Raw genomic sequence first — 14,067 nt, 5'->3', positions numbered from 1 at the left:
GTTCAGGGTCTTTACTCTGGTGCTCTCCATCCTTCCCTTCCTCAGGACCCTGAACTCATTCATCTCATAGTCACTGCTGCCCAAGTTGCCATCCACTACTGCATTCCCCACCAATTCTTCCCTGTTTGTAGGCCAGTCAGGAAGACCTGCCCCTAGTTGGCTGCTCCAGCACTTGCACCAGGAAGCTGTCACCAGTACTCTCCAAAAACTTCCTGAATTGCCTGCACACTGCTGTATTGCCCTCCCAGCAGATGTCATGGTGATTTAGGTCCCGCATAAGCACCAAGGCCTGTGATCAGGAAATTTCCATTAGCTGTTTGAAGAAAGCCTCATTCACTACTTCCTCCTGGTCTGGTGGTCTATAGCAGACCCCACCACAACATCACCCTTGTTGCTTTCCCCTCTGACCTTAACCCAGAGACTCTCAAGAGGCGTATCTCCAGCTTCATAGTGGAATGCTGAGCAATCATACGGCTCTTTTACGTAAAGTGTAACTCCTCCTCCTCTTCTCCCGCCTGTCCTTCCTGAACAGTTTGTACTCATCCATGACAGTGTTCCCATCATGCAAGCTCCTACCAAGTCTCTGTTATTCCAGTCACATCATAGGTCCGTGACTGTGCAAGGACTTCCAATTCTTCCTGCTCATTTCCCAGGCTCCATGCATTTGTGTACAGGCATCTGAAGTAACTAGTTGACTGCCCTGATTGCTCATGAAGTATGAGAGCACCTCCCCTGTTGCCCCCTCCTGATTGCTCTTCATCCAGATCTCCCGCTTCCCCACTTACCTCAGGGCTTTGGTCTCCATCCCCTGGAAAACCTGGTTGAAAGCCCTCCACAACAGGTTAGCAAGCCTGTCTGTGAAGATGCTCTTCCCTCTCTTCATCAGATAGATCCCATCTCTTCCCAACAATCCTTCTTGGAAGAACACCCCTTGGTTGAAGAAGCCAAAGCCCTGCTGGCAACACAACCTGCACAGCCTGGTGTTGATCTGCAGGATGCACCTGCTCCTGCCCGGGCCTTTTTGTTGGGTTTTTTTTTGTTTGTTTGTTTTATTTTAATCAAGGAAAAATGTGGATTTTGGGTTACCTTTTGAAATCCAAAAATTGGGGATTTTTTAAACCAGAGAAAACCAGGATCCCTGCTTATAACACAGGGAACAAACATGCTGGTCTGCACATGCAGCATGTAGAGCCATAGGACACCTATATATGTGCTCTGGAGTGAAAAAGGTGGGTAAGGTGGGGGGGAGTTTTAATCACAGTGGCTCTCAGACTTCACTCTTTCCAATTTTGTTGCAAAAAAATGGCAAAAGGCAGGAAGAATCTGGCTCAGAGGAAACAACATACGAAAACTGCTTTGGTGTGAGGTGTTAAGGAGAGTGAAGCTACTTCCCTTTCCTCTCCAGCAGAGGGCAGTTCCTTTTGTGGCTCCAGGCTATTCCTATCCCAAAATCTCTAATAAGAGTGATCTTTGAAGAGGAGACAGTGAAGGGGTGGGGGAAGAGGTAGGCATGGATTGGGACTGCAAAGGATATCCATTTGTCAAATTTCACTGGTGCACAGCTTTAACTCATATTACAAATTTAGATGTGGCTACTAGATCTTGCCCAGAAGGCAGATCAGGGTGGCACCTTAGAGACTAACTGCTTCAGAGAGAAGGCTGGTGCCTATGAAAGCTTATGCCTCTGTGAAGCAGTCTCTAAGATGCCACCCTGTCCTGCTTTCTGACTGACTTCAGATCTTAGGCAAATTACATAAATAACATAATAATAAGACAGATGCAACTGATGGATCACAGCATCATGATAGATTGTGTGCAGCCAGATCTGGGGCCACTAAATGATCACGGTGCCAACCAGGGTCAGGAGAAATGAGCAGAGATCAGGCAGAAGCCAAGTCAGGAAGTCAGGTGGCTAGTCCAAGAGCAGGGTTTAGGAACATGCCAAGTCAGGAAGCCAAGAGATCAGGCAGAGACCAGAGTTGGAGAGCACACTAGATCAAAAAGCCAGGAGATCAAGCAGGGAGTACAGTCAAGGCTCCAGGTTTGAGGCTATGGCCTGACACAAAGCTTCTCAAAAGAAGTTTCTCTGTACCTAGGACTATTAAAAGAAGACAACCACTTTTAGAAGGACTTTTGATGTTTTTACCTAATAAAGAAGAGCTCTGAATTTTAATAATTAATGGGCTATATATATTCAACACTTCTAAATTACATTACTTTTTTTCCCTAAAGAACATCAACATTTTATTTTATGGAGAAGCAGAAAAACCATTAGGTTCATATGATTCAGCTTGTGCTTTCCAAAGCTCTAAACTAGCTTCTTCAGTAGAGGACAAATTAACTAAGGAAACAAGTGAATGACAAATTTCTGATCAGACACTTTACCTTCAATCTAGGAAGCAGACCTAATCTGAATAAAACTACTGTATTTCATAAAGCTACCTGAAAACTTTCCCTCTTAAAAACTAAATACAATTTTTAAAAAATCCATATATCTGACTTTCTAAAGGCTTTATTCATTTTACAGATATGCTTTTTTTCTTTCTCCAGATCTTCTTTTAGCCTAGACAGAGCCATAATCAAAGCCCTCCCCTTATCAAAAACCTCTGATTTTATAGTAATTAATTCTCTTATTCTCTGCTGGTCATACTAATGAGCTGGATGTAAACTTTGTTGCAGTGGGTAGTTTATCATGCTGACGGGCAGCTGTTTTTGAAGTTGCCTGGAATAGAGGTTTTTACTAAGGATCTTCCATAATATAATATCAAGTTTAGAAAACATCTAATAAAATCCCAAAAATAAGCTTTCTGGACATGAATTGACCACGTTTCTGCCAACACCTCCAGACAGTGGTGGTTCTTTATATTGGTATTCTGTCTGCCTTGTTACCTCAGATGTAACGTAGGCCATGCCTAGGTGATCTGTCATGAAAAGAACATGGAATAATTTATATTTGTTTGCCTTTCACAGAAGCTTGTCAGCAGCTCTGGCTCCTCCTCCTCCTCAAGTTCTTGGGAGTGACTGAGAGCACTTATGGCAGCAAAACCTCAAGCCAAATTGCTTGGTCAACCAACACAATAGTGGACATTCTTCTCTGGTTTTGTTGATGTGACTAAGTTGCAAGTCTTTGTGCACCCCCTTCCCACAATTACTGTACTAGTTATCAGAATGCCCTCCGATTTGCTGAAACCAATGTCACATCCAAAACTGCCATTCTGCGAGAAACAAGATTTTGGGGAAGAAGTGCCTGAAAGTCCTGACTAGAGTCAGGCTGCCTCTTTTACCTCTCTATAAAACAGAACATCTGGCAGCAAAATTTCCATTAAATCAGGCAGAAATCAAATCTATATTTCCTCCATTCTTATCAGAAGTGCAAAATAAATCAACTGTGAAAAATGCTGGACATGCACTCACAGTTAACGATGACAGCTAACAAGCAGACGAATTTTAGATATTTCCTGTCTATCCCAATAACAGCAACTTAAAAATTCTTCAAGAAGAAAACAGGATATCCAATCAGATTTGAGATATTTGGATTTTGTAATTAATTTGTAATAGATTCTTTTACTGCATTCAATAGAACGGCAAGACAACCCATATTAGCAACAACCATAAAAAAGAAACCACGAATACTGAGGAACAAATTTCCTAAAGTGCCCACATCTCTTCCAGAGAAGATCTTGTTCTCTTCTTTTTCCAGCTAACATGCCATTTGCACTCACTACACCGAAATTCTTCCAGTAATCAATAATGCCAATTTTCAGTGAGGCATGAAAGATCCTGGATTTTTTCCTTGTTTAAATCACAAAATGTTATTGTGTTATTAGTTAATTTTTCCATAACCATATATCTAACACTAAGGTCTTTGTCTGATATTCAGAACTATACTTTTACTATCACCCTCTACTCACTAACCTCAGTGACTGAGGGATGCTTAACCCAATATTCAGCAGTAACAACGTATCTTTATGTTTATCAGAATTCCTCTTATTAAGGGCACAATAAGAACTGAACTATCATATTCAAGGAAGACCATAAAAGCCAAACAGCAAGAGGAAAAAGGAAAGTAGGGCACAAGGAAAGCCACAAAATCCCAATAGGCAATCCCTTACCACTAACATCTTCCCATCCCCACCCTCAGGCTCTCTCAGAGCAAAATGCAGGCATTCCTCATCACCTGCCACAGGCTTCTCCTAAATTAAGACGCTGAGTAAGAATGGCAAGATCTGGCTCCCATTTCAATTTGGCTAAGTTTTCACCAAATCTAGACTGTATCAAAAACACATGCAGTTCCAGGTCATAACATCAAAGGACTTCTACATCTTCAGAATGAGGGATGCAGCTGGATCTGTCTATTGTTATAAGTATTAATAAGGCCAATTAAAGTTTTTAATTATTAGATGGTATTTAGTCAAATGCAGAAGTCCCCATCACTGACTAGGTCTCCATACAACACGGAAAAGGATTTTGATTTTTTTTAATCTTCCTCAAAGTGAATGATGAGCTTGATTCTATGCTTTGTCAGTCTTATACTTCCCACCAAAAATAATTACTGGAGTCACCTGGATCTTTTCCCAAGTCTAAGAAGGGAGAAGCAGTAATAAATATTTATATTATGTTAGGAAGTCAAAACACTTCTGAGAATTTGACAAAATACCATCCTCAAATGATTTATTCAATATCATTCTCACGGGGACTCTTTCAAAGCTTTTAAAAATTCTATTTTTCATCCTCCTAGCCTTTGAGTCATGCCACTGACCACTGAGGCTATCATCAGTAATACCTTCTGCTCCACAAATTGATTCTATTTCCTTCTGCATATTATCTGTTTTGGGAGCTCCATTTCTTCAAATGGGCTACTAAACTCTGTGCTCAGCAGCTGCCATCTGAATACAAAGAATAACATTTCTAATGGCTGTATTAATATTCTGAAGAATAATCTGTCCTCTGTATGTCAGGACATATTTTATTACCATATTATTACACATCAGTAGCCTTTAGAGACTAAAATAGACCAGAAAAATTAATACATTTAACTCAAGTTTCTATTAGCTTCGTTACAGGGGTGTAGGTTGTATCCGTGTTGGTCTAAGGACATAGGCAGACAAGGTTCTTTGGGTAAATCTGACATCTTTTATTAGACCAACTTGAACAGTTGGAAAACAATTTTTAAGCAAGCTTTTGGGTTCAAAAAACTTTCATCAGCCTAAGGAAGTTTCAGCAGTTGAACTCTACTTCATCAACCTCCTGGATACTAAAAATCATGGACTAAATATAGACATTGGATTTATGACACATAATAACCTGCCTGACATCTGACTCCCCAGGTACTTCTCCACTATTCATCCCTCTTCTCTCCCCACCTCACCCAGCCTGTCTCTCACCCACTGACTCTTCAATCTACATCTTCACTGACTGCCTGTCTTGTATGCATACCAGCCCAGCCTCTGGCTTCTTTACTTTTCATTCCATCTAGGAAGAGCACACACTAACTGCTGAAACTTCCTTAGCCTGACGAGGATTTTTGAACCTGAAAGCTTGCTTAAAAATTGTTTTCCAACTATTTAAGTTGGTCTAATAAAAGATACCGGATTCACACAAAAAACCTTGTCTGCCTATTAGCTTCGTTCATGTTCCTAGCAGAAGTACTGTGCATGTGCACTAGCACAATTTAATTATTTTGCATATGTGATTGTGTATACAGTTACTGCAATGGTATGCATCATTGAATTCTCCTGTTCTATGGAAAAGAATGGTAGTTGAAAACTAAAGGCCTGATACCATGTACACAGTCTCACTGACTCCTGTTTTTGCAAAAGCAGAACCTATGTTCTCATTTAACACCAACTGTTACAGTAACCACACAGATAGATTTTTCCATTGACATCACATCTTCATCTTACCTGAAAATAAAAGAAAGCTTGACCAAACCAATAATGCATTATAGTAATCTGAGCTGCATCAAATTTCAATGGCGTCCAGATGCATCTTGTCATTATCAGTTGAATTAGCAGACAAAACACCAGGACTGGCAAGTTATGGGGTCTAGACAGCAGAGCCGCTAGGAGAACCAATCCACTATATATTTCCCATAAACCTGTAATTTTTGTCTTGGAGTCTGCAGAGGTAACCTGTGACCTGAGTAAGTCTTTGGTGCCAGTGAAAATTATGCCAAGGACAAAGACATAAACAAAACGAGCTTCAATAATTCCCCTAAAAAAAAAAAAAAAAGTGTCAGAAAGAGGAGTTACTCATCTGTAGCTGTTTCACAAGTTAAAAAAAAGCTTTTTCAATACAAGAACAAAACAAATATGATTCTGCCCAACAGGTCATATTCCACTGCAATTACTGCAAAATTGTTCAAACACCTTTCAAATTCAGTAATTTAAAAATATTCTTCAAATATAAATTACACTACCAACAAAACCACTCTAGCAAAAAATATGTGCTAGGAAAAAAACAAGACACAAAACTAGTATTACAGTTAGCTGTTGGTATTGCTCACATTATGTTCCATAAACACTTATTAACATAAATTGAAAGCTATATATATTACATTATTATTTTAAATATGAAGATAAAATTCATAATAATAAAGCAATGTTGAAAAGTTCTTTCAGACAAATAATTATCATTTAAAAAGTAACAACACATTTAGACTTGGAAGAGCTTATCAAAATGTTACATCTACCAGCATTCTTTTCTTTCCCAGCCGATCATGGAAGGAGAGGATAGATGGAAAGGACTTAGAAAACCCAGCACTGTGGATACACACATTACACACTCTCTCCCCAGTTTCATAAGATGCACTGTTAAGGTACACTATCGGCAAAGACTTCATTGCCTTAATCTTTCATGCATAAACTGCATTCACTGGAAAGAGGTTACTGTTAAGTTTATGATTTTAAACAAACCAGAGTTAGGAAACAAAAAAGTTAAATGTTCACAAAATAATCTGGGCTGGTTGGTCATCTAACAGGAGCGGGCAAAATATGGCCCACAGGCCACATCCGACCTGCCAGGCCATTCTATCCGGCCCATGGGGCCCCTAAAAATTTTAAGAAAATTAATTATTATTTGCCCGTAGCTGCCTGTCAAAGACCACGAGGTGCCAGCAGCAGCAGGACCCAGGAGGAGCCAGCAGTAAGACTGAGCAGTGGCAGTACCTGCCTAGCCCCACCCCACCTTCAGCCCCTCCACCCCCAGGCCCCAACCAGAAGGCTCTGTGGCTTCTGGCCTGGTACCCCTTTGGCTGTTCCCCAGCCCTCCCTCTGCCTAAGTGGAAACTCAGATAAGATCAGATGGAGGGAGAAGGGGAAACCACCAGAATCAGCCCATGTCGCAGGGCTCGTGCCAGACCAGGTTGGTCTCATGCCTTGTTATGCAGGCCCAGCCATGCAGCTAGGAACCGCATGGTGCTGGCTGGGGTGGGCTGGAGCCGGAGCAGCGGGTGGGTGGCCAGAGAGGAATGGCAGTGGCAGCAGGTGGGAAACAGCAACAGCAGTGGTGGGCGGGCGGGCATGTGGGAAGGAAAGTAGGGAAGCAGCAAGGGACAGGCAGCAGTGATGGTTGGGGAAGTGGCAGCGGCGGAGAAGTGGCGGTATCAGTGGGTGGGAGCATGGGGCCTGTGCCACTGCCCTGAGAACAGTGGGGGCCCGGGGTGGGATGCCAGGAGGGTGGAGCCTGAGCACAGGGTCCACCTGGCTCCATCGCATGAAGCTTGCAAGCAGTCTGTCCGAGTAGCGTGTCTCTGGGAGGAGTTGCGCACAATGAATCCAGCAGCTCAGCCCCACTCACTGATATGCACAGGTCTTGGGGAACAGCAGGGATCTCTGTGCTATGGAGCTGGGCTCCCTCCACCCTTCTCCCTGCCGCACTTGCCGAGCCCCATTAGCTGCACCAATGGCTTCATCGTGGAAGGCTTGGTGGGGCTGGCCCTGCACACTGCCACCACCTGCAGCTGGGGACTAGATTGGGAGCATGGAGAGTTGCATGCTATGGGGCTGGGTGGGACTGGCCCCACTCACCGCCATCACATGCAGCTCCAGGGACTGGCACACTCCAGTGACTCAAAGGATGTCTCCGTCCAACTGCCACCCCCCCACACACACGCACGCCCCCGCACCCTTCCACACACTGCACCCCAACTATTCCCCCAAACACACCCACACCCTCCCACCCCACCCACCATAACCCCACACCCTCCCACAGCCCCCACCCCAACCACATACTCCACAACCTTCCCCCATCACACACACTCCCCCACTCCCTCCCACATACACCCCTTTACCCCCACCCACAATATATGAGTAGGACTGTATTTTGAGCTATTATGCAATTGCCTTTGGATACACTATGCAAACACATAAATCAGGACAACAATATTTTTAAGTAAAATTACAATAAGTTATAGTAGATGTGTTTTTTTAGTATATGGTTTGGTTTTTTTCCTGGTTTCAAGATAGCAACACTCTCCCCACCAAAAGGAGTACTTTCGGGGCAAAGGGAGGGACTTCCAGGGGCAAAGTTCAGGAGTTACAAGTGGGAGTTCTGGTCCCAAGATGGTGACCAAGAGGTGAGGCACCTGTAAAGGGGCAAGGCTACCCTTGTGGCTCTCGACAGCTCATCAAAACTGATTAAGTGGCCCTCCAGCCGAAATAATTTTTTGCCCCGTCATATAACAAAGTAATCAGATTAATTTTTATTCCATTAAATACAAAAGCAACCACAACAGCATGGCTTAGTAATGCTTTAGAAGCATTTACAAGAAACCCTTGCCATTTGCAGGGGGATATGTTACAGGGATCCCGGCGAACGGGGAAATCCGCGAATACATTCATGAATGATGGTGGGAGCATGGTGGCACCAAGTTTGCAGCTCCCGCAGATGCTGCCAGAGCTGTCAGCGATGGCGGGGGAGCATGCAGGGAGAGAGCGTGTGTGGGGAGAGAGCATGGGTTCAAATATTCACACAGCAAATATTCAAAACTGTGAATCACGAATCTGTGAATGGCAAGGGTTCCCTGTATTTCTTTATTTAATTTCTCAAATTTAGTGCTGTGTCAAGAAAAATTGTGTTTGTTTCTTTCTCATGTAACATACTTACATTTTTAAGAACAGCTGTGCCAATTAATCTTGGTTTAAGTTTCTGTCTGTGACATTTTACTGAAAAGTACAATAAGTATATATACAGTGATTAAGAATTCAAAAAAAATGGTTGTCTAAAACCAAACTCTGAAATTTCATATTTAGGCACTTAAATAGGCCCAATTTATAAATCCGTGTACTTAAGGGCACGGGGTTAGAAATTTTTATGGTTGAGCTACTACTAGGAACTATTCAAATTGCAATTTTACAGAAATCACAAAATCCAGCACTGCCAGTGAAATTGGGCAATGCCTATGAAATCTGCGGGGGGAAAAAAACAATTTACTGAAAATAAAATGCTGGCTCCCCAGAGGGAGCCAGCAGTCCTCATGGTGCTGTGGCGAAGCTGTACAGCAAAGCCACCCATCTCATTTTGAGCAAACAAAAGCAACTTGAGTCTTACAAAGTCTGGTATAGTTATCCTTTTAAGACATGACTGGCCTACACATAATTCCTAACTCCTAGATAGTTTCTAGGTTTTTGCTTATAGAAAATCACCAAACAGAAGCCTGGAGCACTTGCTTGAAGTTTTTCTCACCAGAAGGAAAAGAGAGTTCCTGTCTTCCCCCTAGGAATTTTATCTGGCCAGGACACCTGATGGACCAGCCTGAGCCAAGAAGAAAGCAAGGCGAGAGAGGGGTCACCTGGGCTGACCCACGTGAGGGGCAGAGAGAAGGGGAGGGAATTTCTTCACAATGTTAACCACCACCTACAATTGATATCATAGTTACCCCAGTAAAGTGAACTTGCTTCTTCATTTTCCATTTAACATCCCCTTAATGAGAAGCTAGAGTATCACACTGAAGAGAGCTCATAATAGAGCATAGGTTTTTAAAAGATCAGAATGACTCTTGGTCTCAAGTAGTAATAAGCAGGAGAGGTTGCAAGCATCCTAAAAATTAATTAGCGCTCCACTATTCATTTGGCAAACTGGATCAAAATTCATGTCAGAGTGGACTAACTTGAAATCATCCAAAAAGTCAAATATTTAATATAGTAAACATTGTCAAAATATTAAAATGCTTTTAAGAAATAATGAAAGAGTCTTTCCACTACCCACAGTGAGAGACAGAAAGAAAGAGATATCTCTAAGGAGTACTAGTCATTCTATACAGTAGTTATGCAGGAACACGCTTTGCTGTAGAGAACCCACAATCAATTAAAAACATAAAACAGAGATCAAGTCAGAGGTGCTCAAACAGTAGAAGTTCAGATCACAACACCAAACTGTTCCGATTGGAAAAGCTGTTCATAAGGAACAAACTTATGCAAAAATCTCCTGAAGCAAAACAAATCAAAGCAAAATCTCTCTCTCAAATGCATACCGTATTTCCCATCCTCATAAAATCCCACCTTGCACTAGCACCAAAAACAATTCTTAGCAGGTGACTTGATGCCTAAAATTTCATTTCCATATAAAGGAAACAGAACATAAATCTGAGGAAGGAAAAACATTGGTAAAGGGTGGCCAACCTGTGGCATGTGCACAACACACAGGCAGCCTGTGTGTGTGGCACCTGGCAAATCAGGACAAGCAGTACAGAGGCAGAGGGCAGGAAGCAGAAAGCAGAGTAGTATTAGTAAGTTTTGGATGTAATGATATTCTACAGAAGCAACAAAGAAAACTAAAGAAATCCTACACTAATGATATGAAGGCACAAACATCCACCCACCATCACTAACCTTTTAAGACAAGTTTTTCTGATAAATCTGTGAAAAATAAAACTAAGAGCTACAAGCTAATCTTTGCTTGCATGCTGTGATTAAAGGTGTATTTCCCACTGACTGCCCGTTCATATGAAAGCCCAGATAATTTATTCTTTTCTTGTCAACAAAGCAATTAGCCAGTTTCTATTAAACATTATTGCCTAATGAAAGTGATTTATTCTAGTTAGTCATGATAGACATTATTGAGACTTTCTTACAAAAAAATTGTTTCACCTCAGGGTTTTTGGATCTCATCTAAAAAATTTAATTCCCTAGGAGTTTTTTTTTCTTCTTCCTCCTTATACAATAAACAAACAGTCCTCACAACGAATGTATAATTTATGTTAATGATGCGATGCAAATCATGGATGAAACAAGCAAATAAGCCTGATGGTCAAGCACTGGAACAAGCTACCTAGAAAATATATGGAATCGCCATTCTTGAAAATTTTCAAGAACAGGTTAGACAGGCATTCGGCTGGGATGGTTTAGTCAGGAACGATCTTACCTTAAGCAGAGGGCTAGACTAGATGATTTTGTGAGGTCCCTTCCAACCCTAGTTTCTTAAGATTCTACCAGGATTACCAACTATCCATAAATTTAAGACTGCCCATAAAGAAACAAGCTAAAAATTCCTGTAAAGTCTGTAATAAAAATTAGGCTTCCGTAAAAATTAAGCAAAAAACAAGCTCACTGAAAATCCGTGGCTGGAAGGAAGTGAGTAGGCATACTCGAAGCAAGAAGTGCCATATAGTGTCGAAGTGGGAGCACAGCACTGTGCAGGAAGTATTTTTCTCAGGGCTTAGCCTTAGCCTCCCCTCCCCGCATTGTACCCAAGGGTGCCAACTGGGTCCCTTTGGCCATCTCTTGCCTCTTACAGCTGCTTGCCTGAAAAGTACTGTAGGCAGGGGTGGAGATAGCTGTGGGGCTGTCTGGAGGGAGAAAGGCTGAAGGCAGGGGTCTGTGCTTACACACAGAGAACATGCTTGGCATGGGTAAAGTGGGTCATCAGGGTGTGGTAGCAAGCAGTAGCATAACTAGGGCAGGGAGAGGGGCTTAGAGTGGGCACCAGTATGGCCCCTCCCCCAACAGAAATCTTTTCCACAGCAGGGGTGACCATTTGCAGTCCAGCAATAGGGAGGCAGGCAAATTCAGCCCTGTGTCCAGTAACATATCTGTGGGGGAAGACGGTGAGCAAGGCAAGCAGAATGTCTTCCTCCCACCAAGACCTTGGTGTGGGAGAGAGTCCTGCACCCAAAAGCATATCTGGGCAGGGAAAGAGAAGTGAATGGGGTACCAAGAGCTCCCTGTGGAGTCCATGCTAGTGTAGCTGTTGCATCGACGTGCAGCAAGCCCATCCCTCAGCTACAGCAGCCAAACTTACACTGTTACAGCAAGAGTTGCAGCAGCTGCAGCAAAAGTGCAGAGACCAGGGGCAGGTAAGATTTCACTCCCCATCTGGCGATGATCTATACGCATCATGGCAGCAAGTCTCACGCAGGATTTGCAAGTGGACCTTTTGGTTTAGGCTTGCAGCCAGTGGGCTCAGATCCACCTCTCCTCTATACAGAAACTTGCCTGTTTCTCTTTGTTGCCACTATGCTGGCAGCAAAGGCAGGGACAGATGTAGCCTTTGAAGAAGGTCAGCAGCCATGAACAGACTTACTGCTCCCTGCTGTGTCCTCCAGCTACATTGCTTCAAAAATGACTGTAGTTCCACATAGTAGCATGCTCATGAGCCAGGGGTATGACAGGAGGCTGCACATTCTAGGGCTCCACTCCCCTCCTTCCCCTGAAATGAGGGAGAGCTGAGGAGCAGAGCTGAGTGCCTGCACTTTGCACCCTTGGTCTCACAGGGGCTGCTGTAACCTGTGCAGCCAAACGTCAGTGAGCTTCCACTCTCCTATAGAGACTCCCACTTCACCACCAAAACTGGAGAGGCACAGGGCCTGTAGTCTCCAGGCTATGGCAAAACAGCAGTGAAGAGCAGATGTGGAGTGCACAGGAGAGCTCTGCTGGGGGTGGAGGAGTGCAAGGAGAGTAACAGAGCAGCATACTGTGGGATGCTGGAGGACCAAGCTCTCCCGTCACGCTCCGTAGGTTTTGCATTAATTTTGAAGTGTTTCTAAATAGAACTTGTTTCTTACAGGGTTATATTTAGAGCACTTGCAAAATTTTTGCAGAGCTTCAAAGGGTGTGTACATCTGTCCACTTGCTCTTTGGAGAGCTTCAAAGGCAATCAAAGTCTTTCAATGTTACATCTGTCTCAAAGGTGAAACTGGAAGTGAACACTCTTGTATGGCACAGGAAACGGCCTTGTCAAAAATAAAAGTGAAGCAAACTACACGTTAGCATTACAAAATACACTGATAAGATTTTCCTTTTTACTGAACCATTTACCAGAGCTTTTGGGTTTACTGTAACAACAGCGCGAAGAGGATATGTATCCCCAAATTAATAGCAGCCTTTTAAAGGCAAAAAATCATATTTGACAACCTTTTTCAAAGTTTGGAAGAACTCAAAAAAAAGTCAAACATTATCAACTAAACTCAGAAGAAACGCGTTTTTGTTTTTTTTTTTACTGTACGGTACTCATTCTACCAAACTGTTCAATTAAGTGGCTTTTGGCAAGTGACCAACTGAAGATTAACTGGAAAATGCTACAATTAAATAGAAGTTTTATACTCTTAATGAGAAGTGAAAGCTAAATTAAAACTATTGCATACAGCAATATTAAGGGGTACACATAACTCAATACCACAAATGCATCATGAGAAAAGACATTAAAAAACTACAGTATCACATGAAATCAAATTATGCAATAGGCAAGATACTGAAATGACACTAGCACAACTCATGAATTTATCTAGACACTTTCAGACATCTAAATGAACCAACTGCATCCAATGCTAGTTCATAAATTTTTCATAATTATAAATTAAAAATGAGGCTAAGATGTCTCAGAAAATTATACTTAAAGTCTGAGGGGGATGATATCAAATTTTAATATTGCTAAAGCCAGTTGGCTCCCATCCAACGTTAAAGCACTTGGGGAAAAAAGTTTCAAATTTAAGAAAACTTGATGCTTTCCTGTTTTGTAGTTTTTACAGTATCCATGAATGAAGCACAAGGTATGGCTCCACAAATCTGCAGAGCTCCACCATATACAAATTCAGGTTTAATCTATTCCTACTCCAAAATTACTTGCAAGAGG

General features: G+C 42.4%; 1 protein-coding gene across 7 annotated transcripts in view; it reads right to left on the bottom strand.

Moving 5' to 3' along the window:
- Positions 1–14,067, bottom strand: part of PIGG (phosphatidylinositol glycan anchor biosynthesis class G) — a 292,922-nt gene that overhangs the window by 159,023 nt on the left and 119,832 nt on the right. For 6 of the 7 annotated variants that reach the window (XR_009460921.1, XM_059724553.1, XM_059724554.1 and 3 more), the window contains one exon: positions 5,904–6,213. The exons of the other annotated variant lie outside the window; for it this stretch is intronic. Coding sequence is in view for 5 of the 6 variants with exons in the window: in XM_059724553.1 (XP_059580536.1) it covers positions 5,904–6,213 (310 nt within the window). In the remaining variant the exon portion in view is untranslated. The remainder of the gene's footprint in view (positions 1–5,903; positions 6,214–14,067) is intronic. 7 annotated transcript variants of the gene reach the window in all.

This window comes from Alligator mississippiensis, chromosome 3 (genome assembly GCF_030867095.1).
Source record: "Alligator mississippiensis isolate rAllMis1 chromosome 3, rAllMis1, whole genome shotgun sequence".
NCBI lineage: Eukaryota > Metazoa > Chordata > Crocodylia > Alligatoridae > Alligator > Alligator mississippiensis.
Note: the sequence above shows the minus strand (reverse complement) of the source record. Positions and strands in the feature narration are given on the sequence as shown.